The sequence below is a fragment of the Hipposideros armiger genome, unplaced genomic scaffold (genome assembly GCF_001890085.2).
Source record: "Hipposideros armiger isolate ML-2016 unplaced genomic scaffold, ASM189008v1 scaffold_818, whole genome shotgun sequence".
Taxonomy (NCBI): Eukaryota; Metazoa; Chordata; class Mammalia; order Chiroptera; family Hipposideridae; genus Hipposideros; species Hipposideros armiger.
This window is the reverse complement of record NW_017732168.1, coordinates 299,196-323,723: the sequence shown is the minus strand read 5'-3', so window position 1 is coordinate 323,723 and position 24,528 is coordinate 299,196. Positions and strand designations below refer to the sequence as shown.

The 24,528-nt window shown below is 39.3% G+C and overlaps 2 protein-coding genes across 2 annotated transcripts in view; one reads left to right on the top strand and one right to left on the bottom strand.

The window, feature by feature from the left end:
- Nucleotides 1-13,211, top strand: part of PIK3R4 (phosphoinositide-3-kinase regulatory subunit 4) — a 56,341-nt gene extending 43,130 nt beyond the window's left edge. Inside the window, exons 14-20 of the mRNA XM_019628932.1 lie at nucleotides 1,752-1,916; nucleotides 5,039-5,250; nucleotides 7,320-7,451; nucleotides 10,627-10,727; nucleotides 11,384-11,472; nucleotides 11,766-11,874; nucleotides 12,637-13,211. Of these exons, the coding sequence (XP_019484477.1) occupies nucleotides 1,752-1,916; nucleotides 5,039-5,250; nucleotides 7,320-7,451; nucleotides 10,627-10,727; nucleotides 11,384-11,472; nucleotides 11,766-11,874; nucleotides 12,637-12,807 (979 nt within the window). The 3' untranslated portion in view covers nucleotides 12,808-13,211. The remainder of the gene's footprint in view (nucleotides 1-1,751; nucleotides 1,917-5,038; nucleotides 5,251-7,319; nucleotides 7,452-10,626; nucleotides 10,728-11,383; nucleotides 11,473-11,765; nucleotides 11,875-12,636) is intronic.
- Nucleotides 13,212-21,902: 8,691 nt separating this feature from the next.
- COL6A6 (collagen type VI alpha 6 chain) overlaps nucleotides 21,903-24,528 on the bottom strand; it is a 101,675-nt gene continuing 99,049 nt past the window's right edge. Inside the window, 1 exon segment of the mRNA XM_019628915.1 lies at nucleotides 21,903-22,119. Within this exon segment, the coding sequence (XP_019484460.1) occupies nucleotides 21,903-22,119 (217 nt within the window).

Here is a 24,528-nt window from a genome sequence, read left to right as displayed (position 1 = left end):
CAAAACATCATGGAAACATCATTAGAAAACCTAAATAAATGGAAAGACAAAACCATATTAGTTCCATAGAATACTTAACACTGTTACAATATTCCCCAAATTAATCTATAGATTCAGTGCAATCCCTATGAAATTTCCAGCTACCTTTTTTTTTGTATAAATTGACAATCTGATCCTAAAATTCATAAAGAAATTCAGAAGATTTAAATAGCCAAAATAATCTTGAAAAGAAAGAACCATGCTGGAGAACTCACACTTCCATATTTGCTACAAAGCCACAGTAATCAAAGACAGTGTTTTGCTGGCATGGGGATAAAGGTAGAAATCAGGGGAATAGCACTAACCTGCAGAAATAATTTCAGACCATCATTTTTGACAAGGGTGCCAGAACAATCCAATGGCAGAGAAAATAGCATGAACAAAAGCGTCTGTTATTAATGGGTATCCACATGCAAAAGGATGCATTTCTAGAGAATTTTTTCCAAAATGGATCATAGACTTAAATGTAAGAGCTAAACTATAAAACTGTTAGAAGAACACATAGCATGTAATTATTCGTGACCTTGGACTAGGTAACAGTTTTAGAGATGTGACATCAAAAACATAAGGGACAAAAGAAAAAATAGACAAATGAGACTTCATCAAAGTTACAAACTTTTGTGCTTCAAAGGACACTACAAGAAAGTGAATGGAGATGAGAGAAGTATTTGTAAACCATATATCTAAATACCCAGAATATATAAAAACTATTTCAACTCAACAGTAAAAAGGCAACAATTAAAAAATAGATAAAGGATTCAAATAGATGTTTCTCCAAATAGGACCAATAAGTACACGAAAAGATGTTCTACATCATTAGTCACTAGGGCAAGGCAAACCAAAATCACGGTGAGATAGCATCTCACACCCACTAGAAGGACTATAATAAAAAAGACAATAACAAATGTAGAGAGAATGTGGAGAAATTGGGACTTTCATACATTGCTGGTGGGAATGTAAAATGGTGCAGCAACTTTGGAAAACAGTTTGGCAGTTTCTCAAAATGCTAAGCATAGTTAGTTACCTTATGAAGCTGCAATTTCACTTGTAGGTATAAACCCAAGACAGTTGAAAACATGCTCACACAAAAATTTAGACACTAGTTTTCATAGTAGCATTATTCATAATAGCCAACAAGTGGAAACCACAACATCAAACAACTGTTCAGTGGATAGACCAAAGGTGGTATAGCCACACAATGGAATATTATTTAGCCATAAAAATGAATGAAATACTGATCTGTGCTACAACATGGATAATCCTTGAAAACATTATGCTAAGTGAAAGAAGGCTGATCCAAAGACCAGCTAGCATATTGTATGACTTCATTTATACAAAATGTCCAGAATAGGCAAACCCTTAGAGACAGAAAGTAGATTTTTGTTTTTGTTAAGAGATCAAGGAGATGAAATGGACCTTAAAGTAGTAATTTTTTTTTTTTTTTTGGTTAAAAGTCACATGGAGGGAGGGGGGATAGTAGAAGAGGGTAAAGGGGGTCAAATATATGGTGATGGAAGGAGAACTGACTGTGGGTGGTAAACACACAATATGATACACAGATGATGTATTACAGAACTGTGCACTTGAAACCTATGTAATTTTAGTATCCATTGTCACCGTAATAAATTTTAATTTAAAAAAAAGTGGATATTTAATAATAATAATGCTCATGTGGCCTTTCAGAAATTCAATCTTATTTTTCTTTTGTGCAGATCTATTCTTACATATAGCCGAATTGGAGGTCGTGTCAAGACTCTCACATTCTGCCAGGGTTCCCACTACTTGGCCATAGCATCTGATAATGGTGCTGTTCAGCTTCTTGCAATCGAGGCTTCTAAGCTGCCCAAGTCTCCTAAAATTCATCCTCTACAAAGCAGGTATCTGTCTTTTGTGTTTTTTTAAATAGCGTTTAGTGCATCAGGGTAATTTTAAGCTGCTCTCTCCAATGTAGTTTGGACCAACTGAGAGCTTATTACATTGCACTTCTTTTTTGAAGTACATGAAATAAAGCTGTGTTTCCAATACAAATCTCTCACATGTAGTCAGTTTTAGAAAACTATGCCTGTATGTTTTATTTTCTGCCAATTTGTCAAAAGATCAGAAGGGCAACTTTGAACTTGGGGCTCATCCCAGTCTGGAATGTGTCTGAATAATCTAATTGTCAGTTACAGCTTCTGTCTCAGCTACTAAAAGCAGAACCCTGGGTGGCTGGTTTTGAGAATATGAGTGTTCTTCATTAAAGAAAACTCAAATGTTGTCAGCATTTTGTCACTTGGCATTAAGTTGATGGGAACATGGAGTGTTTCTTTTAGTCCGATGATTTGCTTATCGTTCTAAAACAAAGTACTGGCTGGTTTTATTTAAGAATTTCCTTCACTACAAATTGTGGCTGCCTACAGATTAAACACTTGCAAGATAAAATATTTAAAGATAAAGCAGAACAATTTTTCAACTGACTGGTGTGTGCTACATGCTGAGGAATCCAAAGACAAATAAGCTATGTTATACTCTAAGTAACTACAGTGCAGTGGGAGAAGTACACCAGCGAACAGATGATGTCAACACAGTGTGATGATGTGCCCTGTTACAGGGACGGGGGAGCCATCTTGCAGGGAGTAGGGAAGGAGGCCCGAGGAGGTGACACCACATGTAAATTAGCCAGCCAACAGGAGGTAGTCGCATAGGGCATGGCAGGTAGAGGTGACGGGCCCCACTGGAAGAAAGCAGAATGAGCAGATGCTTATAGTGAAGTGGATTAAAAGTCATGGCCATTGGGTAGCTGAGGCAAAAAGGACATTTGTTGGACCACCTAGGATTTTAAAATTTGCATTGTTTTATTGTTTATTATTTTGTTTTGCCTTTGCAGTTGAAAATATGTTTTATTTTTTTTAGTACATTCACTAAACAGATTTGGGCAGCTTTTGGCCAGGACATATTATAAATGGCTTTTGACTATAAAAACAGTACTTGCCAGTTTTCTTTAAAATTGTTTCAGCGGAAGATGACTGTACAGCAGTACACTTATTGAGTTGCATGTGAATTAACAAAGAGCTATTGGCAGAATGTGTTGTGTGGTAACTGTACTGGCAGGACACACAGAGACGTGTTCATTCTGTGCATAGTTACTTGTCACCTGACAGCGCCTGTCACTATGAATGTTACTGTCTTTTCCCTAAGCAGAAATTGACTTCCGAGATTGTGCCCAGATGTTTAGATTGTACTGTGCTGACTGACAGCAGTGTGTTCCAAAGAAACCTAGCCATGAGTCCTGTTCTCGCTCTCTCCCCCTGTCTCCCTCTCTCTCCCTCCCTCTCTCCCTCTCCCTCTCCCTCTCTCTCTCATTTTGGTTTGCCTCATTCAGTCAAATCAACGGTTGTCATGGCTCCTAATCATTAGAATTTGTGGGCACCTTTTCACGTTTTAATTGGCATTTGAACTTTTCATCATTGCTTTAGGGGGACTGTCGTTCATATTAGAATGTTTGTGAATATAATTGTTTATCTAAAACAGGGGTCAGCAAACTACAGCCTGTAGTATGGCCCATAATCTAGAATGATTTTTGCATTTTCAAAGGGTTGTAAAAAAAAAAAAAAGAATATGCTGTTGAGATGTAGGAAGGCTTCATTCCAGTCAACATTAGGCTATTAGTAGTTAAGTTTTGGGGGAGTCAAAAGTTATATGCTGGTTTTTGACTACACGGGTTAGCACCCCTAACCCCCCTTGTTCAGGGGTCAACTGTATGTGCACATGCGCGCACACGCGCACACACACACACACACACACACACACAAATAGAGCAATACATATATGTTTGCATGCACGAGGTAGTACACACAATATATTTTGTAGTGCTGGCCATTGAGAGGGATGAGAAGCAGGGACACCCATTAGCAGTGAGCACTTAGCACACAGACCTTAGTTTTTAAAAACTGTTCTGCAGTAAAAGGAACCAGAGCTCTTTAGAGAACTGATCGATTCCAGGGCCGGGGCAGGGAAGATACAAGGCGAGTCTGGTGGACCTTATGATGCCAGTAGTTAGGAAGTGGTCAAAAAAAGCACATTGAAAGGGCATTGGAGCCAACCTGGAGAGAACTTCCCATGGCCAAAGTTGGAACAACTTGAGCAGAAAAATATATCACAATAGTACTGGGTTATAACTCAAAGAATAAAATAAATATCCAAGTGCCCATACTGATAGAAATAAATAGATGAACAAATTAATGGAGAAGTGACAACTCTTCCTTATAGAAGAATTCTAATTAATAAGTGAAGAAGGTCACCATTAGAACACCACAGGCATTTCCCCTAAATATTGAATAGTTATAAATGGAAAAATAACAAGTTTACAGTGGAGAATTCTGGCAGACACCACCTTAGCAAAATGATCAAGGTTAACATCACCACTAATACATACTAATATGAGGCACTCCCTCATAGGTGCACTGAGAAGAGATGTCACTTCTGTGGTCTCCTTCCCAATAAGGTATAAACTCTATTTGTGAGAACACATGAGGTAAACCCAAATTGAAGCATATTCTGTAAAATAACCCACCAGTAGTCTTCCAAAAGAAAAGTAAAGACCGAGGAACTGTCAAATTGGAGGGGACTCAGGAGACATGACAGCTAAAAACCATGTGGTATTTTGGTTTGGATCCTGGAACAGTAAAAGGACACTAGTGGAACAACTGATGAAACTCTAGTATGTTTTCTACTAGTATTGTACCAATGTTAATTTCTTAGTTTTGATAAATGTTCTGTGGTTTTGTAAGGTTAACATGAGGGGGAGCTGGGGGAAGGATATACAGGAATACTGTTTTTGCATCTCTTCTGTAAATCTAAAATAATTTTTAAGGAATGCCTCAGCTGTCATTGTCCTGATGGGTCACAGAGTTTTCATTTCTTGACCATGGTTAAAATGCAAATTCATCTTAATGGAGACTGGTGCTGTGTTTGCAGTGACTGCAAAAGGCTTTGCCTCTTGCTTTGTGTATTTCTTTAGAATTCTAGACCAGAAGGAGGATGGCTGCGTCGTGGATATGCATCACTTCAACTCTGGGGCGCTGTCCGTTCTGGCCTATGCCACTGTGAATGGCTCTCTGGTTGGCTGGGACCTCCGGTCCTCGAGCAATGCGTGGACATTAAAGCACGACTTGAAGTCGGGCCTCATAACTTCCTTTGCCGTGGACATCCACCAGTGCTGGCTCTGCATTGGTAAGCTTCCTTTCAAATCATTAACTGAGCTTTGAATGCCACTAATGTCTGGAATTGCCTTCTTGTGAAAGTGTTTCTCTTTTTCTTCATTGATCATTTTTTCCCATCTTTTTTTTATAATTTTTATGTTATAATCACAATTTAATTTTTAGAGTGAAATGAGTATCCCAATGCATAAAACTATTTCCTTTTTCTTTTTCTCTTGGTTCTTAAATGAGCCTTTTTTTTTTTTTTTAAGATTTTATTGGGGAATTGGGGGAGGGGAACAGACAAGTTGCTGTCCTTTTGTTCTTCAGTCTAGTTGTGGAGGATGTCGCTTCACATGTTGGTATTATCATTGCGCTCTTTCCAGTTGAGGCAGTGGCTGCCAGCCGCTCACCGTAGCTCATGGCAGCCCACTGCAGCAGGGACTGCAGCCTACACCGTCACCGGCGACTCACGGCAGCCCAGCTCCAGGTCGAGCTGTTCACCATCTTAGCTGTAGAGGGTGCAGTGTCACTTGCCCTCATGTGGGATCTGAACTGGGGCCCTGCTGCTCAGAGCTGGCATCCTAAGCCAACTCTTAACCAACGCACCACTCAGCTGGCCCTTAAATGAGCCTCTTAATGATCATTATTGTGATCAGATTTGCTGGCATTCTGTTATTCTGCCAGGTGAGTAGCAGGCTTGGTATATGATTGAGAGCATTTGGGTTTGGGCCACTCAGTTTTAAATTCCAGTACCCTCAGGCAAACTGCTTAACTCCTCTTGAGTCTCAGTATCCTCATCTTCAAATGGGCTAATCCTTTCAAGGGCTGCTTTGAGGATTTAATGAAGTGAAAGCATCTATTACAGTGCCTGGTACAGGAGAAGAGCTAAATGATGTTTCTTGCCTTATTCCTTCCTGCCTCCCTTTCCTCAAAGGCTGAAGATGCGCCTTATGATCTTGCTTGCTTCTTTCCTGCTTTAGTTTCACATTTCCCATCCCCCATAGGCTTTGAACCTGCCCCTTGAGAAGGTACCACATCTAATTTTTTTCCCACTTGGCACTCTTAGAGGAATTATAATCTGTGCTTGAATTTTGGTTTCTGGGTTCCCTAACTTGCATTTACAATTGTGAAATACCTTCCCTTCATTACTTTTAATATAGTTTTATGGAATGCATTTTCTTTTCTTTTTTTTTTTGCCTTTTATGTGAAGAAACTGAACAGGTACAGGAAGGTGTCATGTCAGGCCTAGAAGAGTAGATATTAAACACTTAGCATGTTAGCCAATGGCAGTGATGGGTCTCAGGCACCCTGATCAGCTTTGAGGAGGGCAGCCAATTACCTGTGGCTATTTGAGTGATTGTCCTGGAGTGGGGCAGGGTGACAAACAGAGGGACGAACCCAGCTGCCCCTTTTGTCTTTTCCCACCCTCAGTCTCTCTCCTGGAATTGGAGACGAATGCAAGCATAGGCTCTGTGCCTCCGTCACAGCCGGCTGCTTAGTGTGTAGGTAGGAATTATTATTTGGGGATGGAGGGGGCTTCTCTTTGTGGGGTTCAAGTTGTCATGGGCAGATGTGCAGGGACTCACTGTTTCTGCTGTGATTGGACACCCATACCTGGCTCCAGAATGTTTTGGAGAAAAGGGCCCGTGGAAATGACTGAAGTCTGAGCAGCTACAAAGCTGCAGCCACTTTGGGGTTGGAAAAGTGATCAGTGAATGCCAGGAAAACATCTCTGGTTATTTAAGGCATTCTGAACATTTTGATGTATCAGACTCAATTTTTATCTTCTCTAGGCCTTCTGTTTATTGTGGGTGCCTTTGGCAATTGATAACAGTGTCAGTAATTTATGGATTATTCATTTTCAATTTCCATTTGTTAGACACTTCTGTAGTAGCATTGTGATAAGCACTTTATGTCTGTTATTTAACAAGTAACGGTGCTGTTTGAAACTGGAGACAGTTTCATGAGAACAGAGCCTTTTTCTAAGTGACTAAGTCAGTTTTAAAATACAGACAACACTGTTCACCATTTGTATAAATGTAGCATGATGTGCTTTAATCATTAAATGGTAATCTTTTTGGCTTTTTTTTAAAATTTAAGGTACAAGCAGCGGTACCATGGCTTGTTGGGACATGCGGTTCCAGTTGCCAATTTCCAGTCACTGCCATCCTTCCAGGGCTCGAATCAGACGCCTCTCAATGCACCCTCTGTACCAATCCTGGGTGATTGCAGGTAAAATGGAAGGCTGGCTTTCGGTGTTGGGGGATTTTCTTGGGAAGTGCATAATACCCTGCTGCCAAGACTCATGTTTTTATAGTTTTTGTTTTACATATGAACAGAATGCTTGATTTTGTTCTGTTTTGATTATGGAAGTTCCCACCACTGATAACTCACTGTCATTTCATATTTATTATGCTTAAAAACGATCATCAACCACATCACCTCCCATTCCTGTCTGCCACCTATTCTCCTTCCATGTTTTCTTTCTCCTGGATCCCATATTTCTGTTAAAGCTGCCACCATCTTCCTAGAAATCTAAGTTAGAAACCTTGATTCATCCTAATCAGTTGTTGTTTCTTGTTGATCAGTTTCTGTTGTGTTTCTTGTAAGCTTCCTTTCTCTCCCCTCCCCTCATTGGGCATTCAGATTTACTTGGGCAAGTCTTTGAAACTCACTTTCCTCATCTGTAAAATGTGATTAAAAATACTTGTCTAGTGGAGTTGTAAGAATCTGAGATAACACATATAAAGCCCATAGCCCAGAACAGGATTAGTGCTCTTGTTATTCTTGTTTCTGCGTTGGTCCTCTCGCGTCTGTTCTCTTTCTGGTCCTTCTCATACACATAGTCCATCTCCTACACCGCTGCTGTCCAAGTCACCATGTTGTCAAATTCGATGGCCATTACTCAGCCTGCCTCTTATTTGACTGATCATTTGACTAATCATTTGATTGTTTCCTCTTTCTGAAATACTTACCCTGCCTGATTTCAGGGACATCACTCTTGGTTCTCCTATTCATTGATTTGCTGGTTCCTCATCTTCCAACTTTTAAATTGTGGCCTGCCTCAGGGCTCATTCTTTGGTCTAAACCTCTTCTGCTTGTCCACTGACTTCCCTGTATGATCTTATCCAGTCCCATGCTTTAAATACCAAATGTATTCAGATATTTATATCTGCCTACTTAAAATCTCCTCTGAGAGGCCTACTAGCCATCTTAAACTTGACATGTCTAAACTGAACACTTGGTTTCTTCTCTACCAGTTCCCTCACCACCACCTCTTACTGAGACAAACCTGCTCTTCCTATAGTGTTCTGTCAGTAACCGGCAGCTTGTATGCTAGATGCTCAGACAGAAGCCTCGTGTTGTCCAGTTCTTCTCTCTTATCCCATGTCTAGTCCATCAGCCCATCATATATGTTCGATCTTAAAATACATTCAGAAGCTGACCACTTTTTAGTCTCTAGTCCAAACCACCCTACTAATACAATACCCTTTATAACTCCACTTTTATCCTTACCCCTTAAGACTGTTCTTCATCTGCTCAGTACCTTCCAGCGGCTTCTCCTTCCAGCTAGCAGCCAGACTCCTCTCTGCGGCCCAAAGGCTTTATGGCTCTGCCCCTGCTACCTCTCTGACCTTCTTTATCAGTCAGGGCTCCACCAGGAAACAGATGGCATACCCAGAGTAGGATGTTGGAGGAGGATTTATTTCCAAAGGAACTATTTACAAAGATGTGGGTGTAGGAGCATCATAAAAGACAGTGCAATAAAACAGGGCAAGTACTATTAGAAGGCAGGAGGGGAGGGCATGGTTACTGGAATTTGGAAGGAAGTTCAATAGAGGAGGCCACCTTGAGAGGAGCAGTGAGTTTGAGATGAGGGATACAACCCGCCTGAGGTGACTGACTTGACTTTCACCCATCTCTTGATCTGCTGGGGCTCCCACAGGCCTACGACTACTGTAATAACCAAACAAAACCTTATTCCCTTACAGGTCTGAAGGCAGATGTTCGAAATGAGTGTTGCTGAGCCAAAATCAAGGTAGCAGGCAGGGCCGCATTCCTCCTGGAGGTTCTAGGGAAGAACCCATCCCCTGTTTCCTGCTTCCATGCCTTCTCATGACCCCTGCTTGCACCCTCAGCCAGCACCATCGCATCTTGCTTCATTGAAAAGTCAGACTGCCTTCTGCTGTCAAACGCGTCTCCCTCTTATAGGGACACTTGTGATTGCATTTAGGGCTCAACTGAACAATCCAGGATCCTCCCTCCTCTCCCCACCCCCTTCTTGAGGTCCCTAATCACATCTGCAAAGTCACTTTTCCATCTAAGGTAATATTCTACAAGCTCCAGAGGCTAGGCTTTGGTTACTCTGGAGGGCCATTATTTAGCTTACCACAGGCCAAACCCATCTAGAAGCCAGAGGGCAGGAGCCTGCTAATGTGGCTCATGTGGGCCAGCCTGAGAGTGGCTCATGGGAAGGGACCGGCACTAGTGCCCTTTCCTGCTCGTCTGCCATGCTCGGTCTGCTCCAGCTACACTGGCTTCCTGGCTCTTTCCTTGAACGAAAGCACATTCCTGCTGCAGGGCCTTTGTGTTTCTTTGGTTTGTTGTTTCCCCTGGTATGTAAGTGCCACAAAACAGAATTTCTTTGGATTGTTTGCCGTCTCTTCCTTAGTGCCTAGGACAGCGACTAGCTCGTAGTAAATGCTGCTGGTTCAGTAAACATTCATGAAGCCTGGGGTATTGTCACCCCGCTGCTCACAAATATCTCAGGGATAATGCCGCCTCTGGAGCCTGCAGTTTCCTTTTCTGTAGTCTTCTCCACCCTTCTTTCCTCTCCCTTCATCTTCCACTCTTCCCTATCACAACTGGGCGTCAGTCAGACCAACTGCTCATGTTTCCCCAGATCACAGAGATTTGTGTGGTGTTTTGCTCATTCCGTTCTTTCTGCCTGTAATGATTCACTTGTATGCCACCTGTCTGTCTAGCTTTCCTTGTTCTTTCAGTCCCAGTGACATCTCCACGAGACAACCTTGATCCTTACCCTCCGGGTGTGATCTTTTCCTTCCTTGAGTTCAGGTGGAAATCTGCATTTCTCTTTTTTACTCTACTACACTGCAGGTTTCTCGAGGGCAGAATCTGTTTTTGATTTGACTTTCCACCCACCCCACAATTCTCTCCACTTGGTTGGACACCAGTAAATATTTACTGGTAGGCTATTAAAAACATTTCTTTTTTTTGCACTGTGGCCTAGTACTTTTAAATAACATTGTGACCCTGTCACCAGTCAGCATTTCTTGCTGGGAAAAAGTGGAAATGGGTACGGGCTGACTTAAGTTATCTACTAAGACGTGAAAGCTCAGAGCAGAGTTCCTATGTGAGTAATGGCTCTGGCCCTTGTTTTCCTCAGCTGTCCAGGGCAACAATGAAGTGTCTATGTGGGACATGGAGACGGGTGACAGAAGATTCACGCTCTGGGCCAGCAGTGCCCCACCGCTTTCTGAGTTACAGGTTTGACTCCAGTTTTTATTACAAAGGCCCGTGTAATTTCCCACCTCCCAAGCACTTTCAGACGTTTTACCAAAACATGATACCTGACGGGCTTTGGGGTTATGTTTTAAATAAGCATTAGTGGCCATTGCTGCATGGCGGCTTTCCATTCCATTAGGCTGTCGTGTCTGCTTCATTGGGTGTTTTGGTTGCTAGTCCATAAGGTTTGTGATGTCTTTGGAACCCCAGTAAATATCTGGGTTAATTAGGAAAAGCCCAGATTGATGTTTAGATTGTTAAAAAATGGAACTTTACCCTTTCACATACTTTCAGTGTTGTCATGTTGCCAAGGGTGAAAAGCACCTTTTGTCAAGGGTGCTTCATTGGAGCAAAAGGTAGGAAAGATTTTTTTTCTCTAGTTGGGGTCCTCCTCATCCAAAATAGAAAAGTTTAGGAAGCTGAACAGGCCTTGCCTCTTTATTCAGAATGATACAAAGCAAATGCATTTTGAAGTCCCAAAGAAAGAAGTATATAAGACATACATAATCAGTCTCTCATTTCTTCAATAAACCAGGTGTCTGTAAAGCCACTGACAGTTGGCTTATCTCTACAAATGGCACCATCATTTATTGAATACACTGGTATCTTTTATTTGACTCATGTTTATGTCTTTTAAGCCTTCTCCTCACAGTGTTCATGGTATCTACTGTAGTCCTGCAGATGGAAATCCTATCTTGCTAACAGCTGGCTCAGACATGAAAATAAGGTATAGTATCTGATAAAGAATACTTCATGAAACACTTAAAATGGGAAAGATAATAAACTGTGGGTGGATACTACAGTTAACAACACTATTACCAATATTATAATGTCTAAAATCACCCACATCTTACAAGAAACTGTTAATACTTCATTTGTAATGAATGTTATCCTGTTCTAGAAAAATCCTTTTCCTTCTGCAAAAGAAAATAAGCTATAAATTGATGAATGCAAGTCAATGCTCATTAGTTCCTCCCCTTCTCCTTTGGAGATTATCACCATTTGATTCCTCTTCCCTAGGTTTTGGGACTTGGCTTACCCAGAGAGGTCCTATGTTGTTGCAGGAAGTACTAGTTCTCCATCTGTGTCATACTACAGGAAAATAATTGAAGGCACTGAAGTTGTCCAGGTACAAGCAGTCTTTTTTTCCTTCAACTTTTTTAGGCATAAAAATGCCTTTCATAAACATTGAGTTAAAATAAAACGGCTTTGGCCAAGAGTGGTAGTATTTCTTCAAATTTAAGAAATGTTTCTTTTCTCTTGGCTTTTCTGTGTTTTTTAAAATTAACTTTTATAATAAACATATTGAAAGTGCACGTACAAGTATACAGCATGAAGTAAGCTCTTTATACCTTGCTGAGTCCTTAAAGGTAGTTCCTTATAAAGTTGTTTTATTATTTTCCTGAAGATCACCCAGCTAGTAAGCAGCAAATGTGGGATTCATACCTGGCTATTGGGACTAAAGCTTGTAATCTTGAGTTAGATAATAACTCAATTAAGATAACATACCTGAAAGTGCCTGGCCCAGTGCTCAGTAAGTGAAGGTGTGCTTCCTTCATGACAAATAATCGTGAGCTTTAGAAATGCTAAATATGTGATATGTAATTACTTCCATATCCTGGTCCTTTATACCTCTTAATTATATGCTTTTGATTTTGACAAAAGGTAATATGCACAGATTATCGGCCTGTTTATAACCTAGAATGTCATGCTGGCTTTTTTACTCATTTTGCTCAGTATATTTGTGAAAGCATGGCTACTTCACAAGAGGTTTTTAGCTTATTCAACAACAACAACAACATATCCCCAAAGCAAGAATACTAACAAGAGGTAGAATATGGTACAGGCTTTTAACTTCTGGCTTTCTCCTTCACTTTTAACCATGAAACAGGAAATTCAGAATAAGCAGAAGGTAGGACCAAGTGATGACACCCCTCGGAGGGGCCCAGAGTCTCTGCCTGTGGGACACCATGATATTATCACAGATGTTGCCACGTTCCAGACAACACAGGGCTTCATTGTAACTGCTTCTAGAGATGGGATTGTTAAGGTATGGAAATGAAAGCCTAGTGATTTGTAGAATTTGTAATAAAATTATAAATATACTGTAACTCAAGAGATAAGGTATTTTTAGAGAAAAGTGAGAACAGATTCATTTGTTTAATTTTCAAAATCATGTCTCTGTATTGTTTCATGATAAAACAAATCCCACCCAAGGTGGTTAAGGAAGTTGCACTTGATTTAGCACACTTGTGCACCTCTCTACGAGAATCAGCCAGGCGACAGTATCTGGAACTTTTTATTGTATATGTTACAGAGGTGAGGAATTTGAAATGCTAAGACTTACATGATCTCAGTCTATGTTGTGTTGAAAAAAGATGGTTGTAAGCTATTATAATATAAACACATTTTTGCTATTAAAAATGCTATTCAAAACAGCCAATAAACTGTATTCAAGCATCTTAAGGGTTTTTGTTTGTGCCTTTAACAGTAAATCTTAGCAGAAGCATAAACTCTGTAGCAGCATTTGTTCTGAAGAAATGGGCTTGGTGTCACAGAGTCAGTGACAGAACTAGGCCTTTTCCTCAAATCTCTGGGCTCTCACTATTATGCTCTTTCTGCTGTAATCTTTCTTCCTGTGTGTTTTATAGTCTGCCTTATTAGTTATTTAACACTAGAATAGATCTCCTCTGTATTAGCTCTAGAGAAATGTGTCTCCTCTTAGCCATCATTCCTGTTTTTTATAGGCTCTGCTATAAATTCTGAAACTTGGCTCAACAGCTTGCTTTTCTCAAGTATAGATTATTTATTAAATGCATGAAAAATAAATATAAAAGGATTGAGCTGTTAACATGCCAAGAAAACTGGCTTTTAAAAGGCCAAAATTGGCCTTTCCCACTACAATAAACCCTTCAAGGTCATCAGTTATTGTTCATACACAAACCTGATTTCTCTCTCCACATTTAATTATCATCCACTTGCAGACGAGTTTATGGTGTTCAAAATATTTTAGTTTGGAATTAGTTACATGAGTCTATAAAATTACAAAGCTGAATAGATTATTTGAGTCTGGGGAAAATACTACTGTTTAAAGAAATACCTAAAATTTAAATTTCTGTAATTTTATAACTTAGTGTAGCACATGACAGTTTGCAATAAATATGTCTGGCTTCATGATTCAATACAATCAGTGTTGACACAGGTAAACAAATCTATCAGAAAATCCTGTCATTCAGAAAGGTCAGAATACCCCAAACTTACCTACATACTGAGCAGTTCCTCCTGAGAACAACCGAGGGCTGATTGAACAGCTTCTGCACATCAAATGAGAGAGGGACTATACAGAGAAGGGTAGGAAAGACAGAGACATGGGAATCCTACCCTAATGGAGCGACCTGCAGTAGGCAGGGATAATACTGAGAGGCCTGCGTGGACAGACGTGCCTGCTCTGCGATAAAACAGTGATTTAAGGAACACCAAGACTATACGTGATAAAAAGTCCATTTACTTACCCCCAGGTACCTGCCAAACAGGTGGGAAACTGGAGGTAACTGGGGAGCACCTTTGTTTACATTCCCCCTCCAACTAGGTAGCGCAGGAGGGAACTCAATCCAAGTACTCTTGTTGGCCTGCAAGACCTCCACAGTGTACGCTGGCACCACTGGCCAGTGCCCCAGCCCCTCAGGGTGCCCCCAGAGCCCTGCACTCTGGGCCTCCTCAGCCAGCACCTCCTGAAGCTTGAGCCAGCTAGTGCCCAGGGCACCACACAGCTCCACCCAAACTGCTAAAATCTCCCAGCACACACAGTCCACACAGAAGTCACTCCTACACAAGGGCACTCCTTCAAGATCAGGAGAGAGCGCTGTTTTGTCTAATTCATAGTGACAAACACAATCAATCAAAATGAAAAGACACGAGAATATGTTTTAAATGAAGGAATAAGAAAAAACTCCAGATAAAAACCCTAATGAAACAGATAATTTGTTTGATAAAGAATCCAAAGCAATAGTCATAAGGATACTCACCAAACTTGGGAGAAGAATAGAGGAACTTAGGGAGAACTTCAAAAAAGAGTTAGAAAATATAATAACCAATTAAAGCTAAAGACTACAATAGCTGCAATAAAAAACACATTAGAGGAAATCAACAGATTGGATAACAAAGAAGAACAAATTAGCGACCTGGAAAGACAGAATCATGAAAATCACCCAATCAGAACAGCAAAAAGGAAAAAAACTTAAAAAACAAGGATAGTTTAAGGGACAACATCAAATGCACTCAAATTTATATACTAGATATCCCAGAAGAAGGAGAGAGAGAGAGAGCTTATTTGAAGAAATAATGACTGAAAACTTTCCTAACCTGGGAAAGGAAACAGACTTCCAGGTCCAGAAAGCACAGAGAGTTCCAAAGAAGATGACCCCAAAGAGAGTCATACCAACACATATTGTAATTAAAATGCCTACATTTAAAGAAAGACTCTTGGAGACAGCAAAAGAAAAATAACTAGTCACATACAAAGGAAACCCCATAAGGCTATCAGCTGATTTCTCAGCAGAAACTTCATAGGCCAGAAGGGAGTGGTAGGATATACTTAAAGTGCTGAAAGGAAGGAACCTACAACCTATTGGGTTGTCAAAAAGTCATGACACATTTTGCAACGAAAAACATAGAAAAAATACGTCATGACTTTTCCGACAACCCAATAGAATACTTTACCTGGGAAGGTTACTCAGAATTGAAGGAGAAATAAAGTTTTCCAGACAAACAAAAACTAAAGGAGTTCCTCACCACCAAACTGGCTTTACAAGAAATATTAAAGGGCCTTCTTTCAGCAGAAAAATAAAGGCCATAACCAGAAATAAAAACATATATGAAAGAAAAACTCCATCTCACCGACAAAGGCAAATGTAGAGAAAAGGCAGGCAATCAGCCACTTAAAAAGCTAGTATGAAGGCTAAAAGACTTAAGTATCAATATCAACTATACAATAAGTAGTTAGGGGGCTACACAAAACAAAAAGACAAACTATGACATCAAAATGTGTAGAAGGGGAATAAAAATGTAGCATTTTTAGAATACATTTGAATTTAAATGCCTATCAGCTTATACACTGCTATATATATCTCATAGTAATGACAAACCAAAAACTTACAAAAGGTACACAAAAAAATAAAGAGAAAGTAACCCAAACATAACATTAAAACCCAGGAAACCACAAGGGAAGAAACCAGGAGAAGAAAGAAAAAGAATAATACAAAAACAACCAGAAAACAAAGTGACAATAAATGAATACCTATTAATAATTACTTTAAGTGTAAATGGACTATGCTCCAATCAAAAGACATAGGGTGGCTGTATGGATAAAAAAACGAGACCCGTTTATATGCAGTCTACAAGAGACTCACTTTAGATTGAAAGACACAAACTGAAAATGAAGAGATGGAAAAAGATACTCCATGCAAACAGAAATGAAAAGAAAGCTTGGGTAGCAATACTTATATAGGACAAAATACTTTAAAATATACTGTAAAAAGAGACGAAGGTATTACATAGCGATAAAGGGGTCAATCCAGGAAGAGGATATAACATTTGTAAATACACAACAAACACAGGAGCACCTAAATATTAAAAATATTAACAGCCATAAAGGAAGAAACTGACAGTAATACAATAACAGTAGGGGACTTTAATATCCCATTTACATCAATGGATAGGTTATCCAGACAGAAGCTCAACAAAACAGTGGCTTTAAATGACACATTAGACCAGATGGACTTAATAGATATTTATAGAACATTTCATCCAGAAATTGCAGAATACACATTCTTTTCAAGTGGACATGGAACATTTTCAAGGATAGATCATGTTAGGCCACAAAATAAGTCTCAATAAACTCAGATAGACTGAAATCTTATTGAGTGTATTTTCTGACTACCACATATTAGAACTAGAAATCAATAACAAGAATAAAACTGAAAACACACAAACACCTGGAGACTAAACAAAATGCTATTAAACAACCAGTGGATCTAAGAAGAATTTAAAGAGGAAATAAAAAAATATCGAGACAAATGAAAATGGAAACACGACTTTCCAAAATCTATAGGATACAGCAAAAGCAGTTGTAAGAGGGAAATTTATAGCAGTACAAGCCTAACCCCCAAAACAAGAAAAATCCCAAATAACCAATCTAAGCTAAGGGAACTAGAAAAAGAACAAGCAAAGCCTAAAGTGAGTAGAAGGAAGAAAATAATAAAGATCAGAGTGGAAGTAAACGAAATAGACTTAAAAAAAAAAAGATTAACGAAACTAAGAGCTGTTTTTTTGAAAAGATAAACAAAATTGATAAATCTTTAGCCAGGCTTATCAAGAAAAAACAGAGAGGGCCCAACCAAATAAAATCAGAAATGAAAGAGAAGTTCAACTGACTCCACAGAAATACAAAGGATCATAAAACAATACCAGGAACAATTATATGCCAACAAATTGCACAGCCTAGAAGAAATGAATAGATTCCTAGAAAAATACAACCTTCCGAGAATAAACAAGGAAGAAACAGAAAATCTGAGCAGAGTGAGTATTAGGAACAAAATTGAATCAGTAACAACAAATAAGAGTCCAGTACCAGGTGGCTTCACAGGTAAATTCTACCAAACATTTAAAGAAGAAAAGCTATCCTTTTTGACTAGTCCAAAAAATTCAGGAGGAAGGAACACTTCCACTCTTTCTACAAAGCCAACATTACCCTGATACCAAAATCAGACAAAGATACTACAAAGAAGGAAAAATTACATGCCAGTATCCCTAATGGACATACAAGCAAAAATGCTGAAAAAAATATTAAGCTGAATTCAACAATACATTAAAAGGATCATACACTATGATCAAGTGGGATTTATTCCAGGGATGCAAGGACGGTTCCATATTCACAATTCAATCAGCGTGATACACAACATTAACAAAACCAAGAATGAAAATCACACGATCATCTCAATAGATAAATAAAAAGCATTTGATAACAGTCAGCATCCACTTACGATAAAAATTCTCAACCAAGTGGGCATAGAGGGAACATACTTCCACATAATAAAGGCCATATAGGACAAGCCCACAGCTAGCATCATACTCATTGGTGACAAGATGAAAGCTTCCCTTCTAAGATCAGGAACAAGGTAAGGATGCACACTCACAACACTTTTATTCAACATAGTATTGGAAGTCCTAGCCACACCAATTAGACAAGAAAGAAATAAAAGGCATTCAAATTGAAAAGGAAGAAGTAAAACTGTTATTATTTGCAGATGGCATGCTACTGTATATAGAAAACCCTAAAGGCTCCACCAAAAAGTTATTAGAACAAATGAATTCAGTAAAGTTGCAGGATACAAAATTAATATTCAGAAATCTGTAGTAGTTCTATACATTAGTAACAAGGTATCAGAAAGCAATTAAGAAAAACAATCCTATTTACAATTGCATCAAAAAGAATAAAATGCCTAGGAATAAATTTAACCAAGGAAGTAAAAGACCTGTACTCTGAAAACTAAGACATTGATAAAAGAAATTGAAGACAATGCAAATAAATTGAAGGATATACCATGCTCATGGATTGGAAGGATTAATATTGTAAAAATGCCCATACTACCCCAAACAATCTACAGATTCAATGCAATCCCTATCAAAATACCAAGGACATTTTTCACAGAACTAGCACTAATAATTCTAAAATTTAAATGAAACCACAAAAGACCCTGAATTGCCAAAGCAATCTTGAGAAAGAAGAACAATGTTGGCGATATTATGCCCCCTGATTTCAAACTTTACTTCAAGCTATAGTAATGAAAATAGCATGGTACTGACACAAAAACAGACACATAGATCAAAGAACACAATGAAAAGATACTCAACGTCACTAATCAGGGAAATGTAAATGAAAACCACAATGAGGTATCAGAATGGCTACTATCAAAAAGTCAACAAATAACAAGTGTTGACAAGGATATGTAGAATTGGGAACCCTCTTGCACTCTTGGTGGGAATGTAAATTGGTGCAGCCACTATGTTAAACAGTATGCAGGTTCCTCAAAAAATTAAAAGTAGAACTACCACACAACCCGGCAATTCCACTTCTGGGCATTACCCAAAGAAAACAAAAACACTAATTCAAAAAGAGATATGCACCCCTATGTTCACTGCAGCATTATTTACAAGGCCAAGATATAGAAGAAACCTAGCTGTCCACTGATAGATGAATGGATAATGTTGTGTTATATGTAGCCACAATGGAATATTACTCAGCAATAAAAAAGAATGGAATCTTGCCGTTTGTGACAACATGCTAGTGAAATAAGTCAGAGAAAAGACAGATACCATATGATTTCACTTATATGTGGAATCTAAAAAATATATAAATCAACAAACAAAACAGAAACAGACTCAGATACAGAGAATAAACTGATGGTTGCCAGAGGGAAGGGTATAAAGGAATGGGAGAAAAAGGTGAAGGGGAATAAGAGGTACAAACTTCCAGTTACAAAATAAATAAGCCCCCGGAATGTAATATATAGCACCAGGAATATACTCAGTAATATTGTAATATCTTTGTACTGTGACAGATCAGACATATCATGGTGATCACACTGTAAGGTATATAAATGTAGAATCATTATGTTGTACACCTGAAACATACTGTATGTCAACTGCCCTTTAATAAAAGATAGATCAGGAGCGATGGACTCTTGACTAGATATTTAGATAACTTAGTGAATCAGAATTTGCAGATTTGATTTGGCAGTGTTGTGTTGCATTGCCTTTGTTTCCCTTAAAGTCTGCTAAGGCCATTTTTGCAGTTTCTAGCTACTAAGTTTTTTTGAGACATAAACTGTCATGCTGAGAATGGGTTTCAAGCCCGGAGCCATTGGATAAGCCAGGACTGAGAAACGTGACAAGTGCTGGCGAAAAACATGGAGTGTGCTGATGGAGATAGAATCCTTTCCGCATCTTCTAACCATCCATTCTTCTTCCCCTTAAACAATCCACCCCCCCTTTTTAAAAGAGGTCATTTGGTTGTTGCTAATTATTTCAATTTGATGCTATGTTGAGTTGCATCCTTGACTTCTACATTTTTTAAAACACGTTTGATTCATAGCTCAGTGCAGAGTTAATAGGAGGCATGTTCTTTATAGTTAACTTAAATTTTAAACCACGAAGCATCACTGTTGATTCTTGGTTTAAGTAGGGTCTTATTTAATTTACACTTAGTCTTTTGCTGCTTTCCCCTTTTAGGAGAAAGAGATAAACCATGGAAAATGCTAATATTATGGATTTATTTTTAAAAGGAACTTCACCAATATTTGCAGTATGTTTCCAGCCCTTCACTTATTAATGATTAAAAAGATGACCCAAAATTCTAAAATAATCTCAATCACCAAGGGAATATTTGTTTATTGTACTTTACTAATTGATGTAGAAAAAATAAAAGTATCTCCAGCAATAAACAGAAGCAAGGAATTTTTGCTTAATCTGAGTTAACCAGAAAAAAATCTTTTATTAAAATACCTCTTAAATATTGCTCATCAGTTTCCTGTCCTTGAAACATAATTTTTTCCTGAACCTCCAAGCACCACTTAGAATATGAAGAAACTTGATGTGCTTTATTCTTCTCTATTACCTGAGTATGAATATGACATTTTAACTCCTTGCCCCCTTGAAGACATTGGGAGCCATCTGTCTGGAATCGCCTGAGTAAGGACAGCAGAAGTGGTTTAAAAACACACTGCAGATAGCCCTTCTTTTCCAGTTTTTATGAAGAGAGGTATAGAAAAGAAAATCAGACCTTACATACTGGTCATAGGTGTCAGTAACCATCTGCCCCACATCTAAGCAGGGCCTCTCGCCCTTCACCAAAGAGAGTCATATTCTGCCAGCAGAACCATTACTACCGGTAGTGGAGCCGCTCTTACAATTTGAGGTAAGGTCCAAACAATGTGTCTAAATTCAATAATGCTACTTGGGTGTTTAGTTGTTGAAAATAAGCAGTCCCTTATAACTAAGATTAAGAATCAGTTATATGATCTGAATGGGGGTGAGGAGAGAGTGAGCCATCAGAGAAGGCTAATAGAGGCGAGGCACTTGGAAGACCTCTCCTGCTTTACCTTACTCTGCTCTCTTAGCACCTCTGCAAACTCTATGTATTTGGAGATTAAAAGCTTTCTTACCTTTTCCAAACTCAGTCTCTTTTCAGAGCCCTGCTCACCCTGCTCAGTGACTGAACAGCTACCTGATGGGTAAAAGTAACTCAGAGCTTCACCCATGATAAGCGGTGTCTTTAATCTCCTTGTCTAAAGAATATATGGGTTATTAATAATCATAAATGATAATAATGGGAAAGAAAGAATAAAAGTCCATAAACATCGCCAGGGAGGAGGCTCTATATATTTATGATTTGGGGGAATTAATGAGTTTCTCAGGGAGTTAGGGAGGATTTGGAGCTGGGGGAAATTACTCTGTGCTTCTCACCTGTCCAAGCAAACAACTGCAGAAGGTGGGAGGAAACCTAGCACAAGCCCATCGGAGGACCAGCGAGTCCATACAGACTGTGGTGTGTTTAAATGGACTCGTCATGGGAGGCCCAAATTTCAAAATTATGACATCCCAACTGTATCAATTTCTCAGATAAATGTTGGGGTCTCCCAAAACCACCTTTGGTTAAACAGATGAGCGTTAAACAGTACTCAATTGAGAAAGACAGCTTAGTTTGCAGAAAATAGAATGAACAGAGACCCATAATCAAACGAGTTAGCATTGACCCATGTACACACATGTATACACTATATAAAATTTACCTTCAAATTATATCTCCATTAGACTTTTCAAAACATTTCTTCATTCTTCCATCTTTTAATGATAACAGTTCTTGAACATATCAGTCTTAACATGCCAGAATTATCAGGAGTGGTCAAATAAGTGGACAAGATATATCTTAATACCAGTGAGTGCAAAGGGTCAAGTTGTCTCCTAATCTACAACCTTTGGTTTGCCCAGCCCTCCAGAGTGGAACTCCAGATACAGGCAGATATCCAAATAAAAGTTGCCTTCAGTCTTGGCAGTGAATTTAGTTATTCAAGTCCAGAGTCTTAACCATGCTTCTTAAGGCTAAATTCTCCGAGCACTTTCTTTATCGTGTCATTTGGGAACAGTTTTTATCACCTTTTTCCCATTTTTAAAGGTATGGGATGTGTATCTAGTAAAATTTCGAACAGTATTATCTCTGCTGCCTCTTGCTACTCTTGAAACATATTTTTTATCTTGAAAGAATTTTGCCCTCTGTAATGCACCTTTGAGGACAGCTGTACGTGGTCCAGGAACAAAGCTGTACAACAAAAGAAGAGAAACATAAAAGATAAATGTCATTTCAACTTCAGTAGACTCTATATTGGTCTGTTTTTCTAATTTAATTGTTGCCCCCCACTGTTGCATCCTTCCTTAAGGATAATTGTATAAATATTATTAAAACTGGGTATTTACACTGGGCAGATATATCAGAAGCTGGTGAATAGGACATCTTGTCAAAGTATGTAAAAGTATAATTTCAACAGCACAGTTTCTTCATGGAATATGTTCCTCACAAAACTTCACATGGTCGGCTCCTTCTTATTCAGATTTGGGTTCAAATGGTACCTCATTAGAGACTACCATATCTAGTTTTCCTAGTCCCACCCCCACTTCCAGGCACTCAGCACAACATGCTTATTTTTCTCATGACCCTACTGTATGAATTTTTGTTTACTTGTACACTTCTTTGTGATCTGTTCTCAACTCTTCCACCCTCCCAGACAGAAAGTCAATTTCGCAAGACCATGTCTGGTCACCACAGTAATCCCAGGAACTATGTAGCACTTAATAGACACTCAGTAAGTATTTGTCTAATGAAAGCATAGATGAATGCCACTCCCTTCTTTCCTCCCTCCCTCCCTTCTGTCCGTCCATCCATCCATCCATCCATCCATCCATCCATCCATCCATCCATCCATCCATATGTTTACTATCTGCTCTATGGAAGGTGCAGTGAGGGACACAAACAGTGCCCTGTCCAGCCGGTGCATAAGGGTTTGACTGGGAGTCATGAGCAACCCAACAGTAAAGGAGAGCTGGAGTCCAGCTCTGGGAGGCTTTGGATGCCAGACAAATAAGGAATCATAGAAGATAAGTGCTGATGAGAAGCTCTAGCCTGTCCAATAAAACTCTGTGCTGATGGGAACGTCCTAGAGTCTTCACTGGCCAGTGTGAGAGCCACTAGCCACATGTGGCTATCGAGCACTTGAAATGGGGCTAGTGTGACTAAGAAACGGAATTTTTAATTTCATTTCATCGAAGGCTAGTGGCTACTGTATCGGACAGCACAAGAACAGAGCCATTTCAGAGGACATTATTTTACAGGGAGGTGGTGGAAAGACTTTGATCCCAAAAACATTCTTATATTCCAGCTTCTCATTAGCTGAGCAGCTCTGAGCCAATCACGTAACTAGAGTGATCCTTGCTTCTCCAGGTGTAAAATGGGGATAAAAACAACCTACGTTGCTGTGAGCAACAGTTGAAATCCCCTAGGTTCGTGACCGTGGTGCCCTGTTGGTTACAGATGAGGAAGCTGAGGCGCATAGAGGGGTGAAGGTCAGTGACAGCTGAGACGATAACCCAACTCGACTGATACTGACAGTCCAGTGTTAACTTCCATTGAACGAGGTTTTTATTCAGGACACTAAGAAGAACTATCAAAATCCTTGGAATAAAAGTGAAATGAGCCATGTCATGCTTTCAGAAGCACCTGGATATGGGTGCAGAACCACAGCAAGGCAGATGGCCTGGGGCCAGCTGCACAGTTCAGAAAGTCCGAGGAGCCTGGCATATACGCTCTTCATAGACATCTTTAGAATGAGCACGTGACAGCCTGATGGCACGAGAAGAGAAGGTTTATCCATCCCGATAAACCTGAGAAATTAGCTGAATTGGGCTAATGGGAAGAGTCAGGAGAACTCCAGATGTGGAGACCAAGAAAACTGGCAGCATTCACTATGATCTGTTTCTTCACATTTGCGTTTTTCTCCTTTCACGAGCTGTCAATCTGATCTCTCTCACAGACACATCAATATTTAGAAAAGGAGTAAGTGAAAGATATAGAAAGAATTCAAAATTAAATTACTTCGCTTCTTTCTCACATACACCACATACTCTTTCATAGTTGGGGGTGCAGAAGACATCAAACCAATAAAACCATGCCATTCATGTCACACAGACCCGGAAGCGTCCATGCATTCTATACTATATGTCTGGGCTTCTGAACTCAAATCCCAAAGTGTATCTCGTTTCCCTTTGTCAGTGCTCTCAGGAACGTACTCAAGTTGGTCAACAAACTTCTCCCAGTTGCGAAGAGCAGCAGTCATGGCTAAATTTCAGTGCAAATACAATTTCCTCACACCTTGCCCCATTTTTGCTCTTCTCTGTTTTCTGTATTAATTTCCAGGCTAAACATGAACTCAAATTACCCAAAGTCCTAATTGTCCATATGCACAGAACATGGCTCCACTGACCACGGAGATTGCATTCTTCCGTATCTGGAACACACTGTTTTCATGGCCTGAGTTTATCTTATCCATACTGGTCTGTTCTCCCCAACCCATCTCTTTCCATTGGGTCCTTTCTATGGTAAGTTTAGTTACCTTTGTTAAGAAAAAAATTGGTAACTGCTTCTATAGCAATGGCATTGATATCTTCTTTTTTTTTT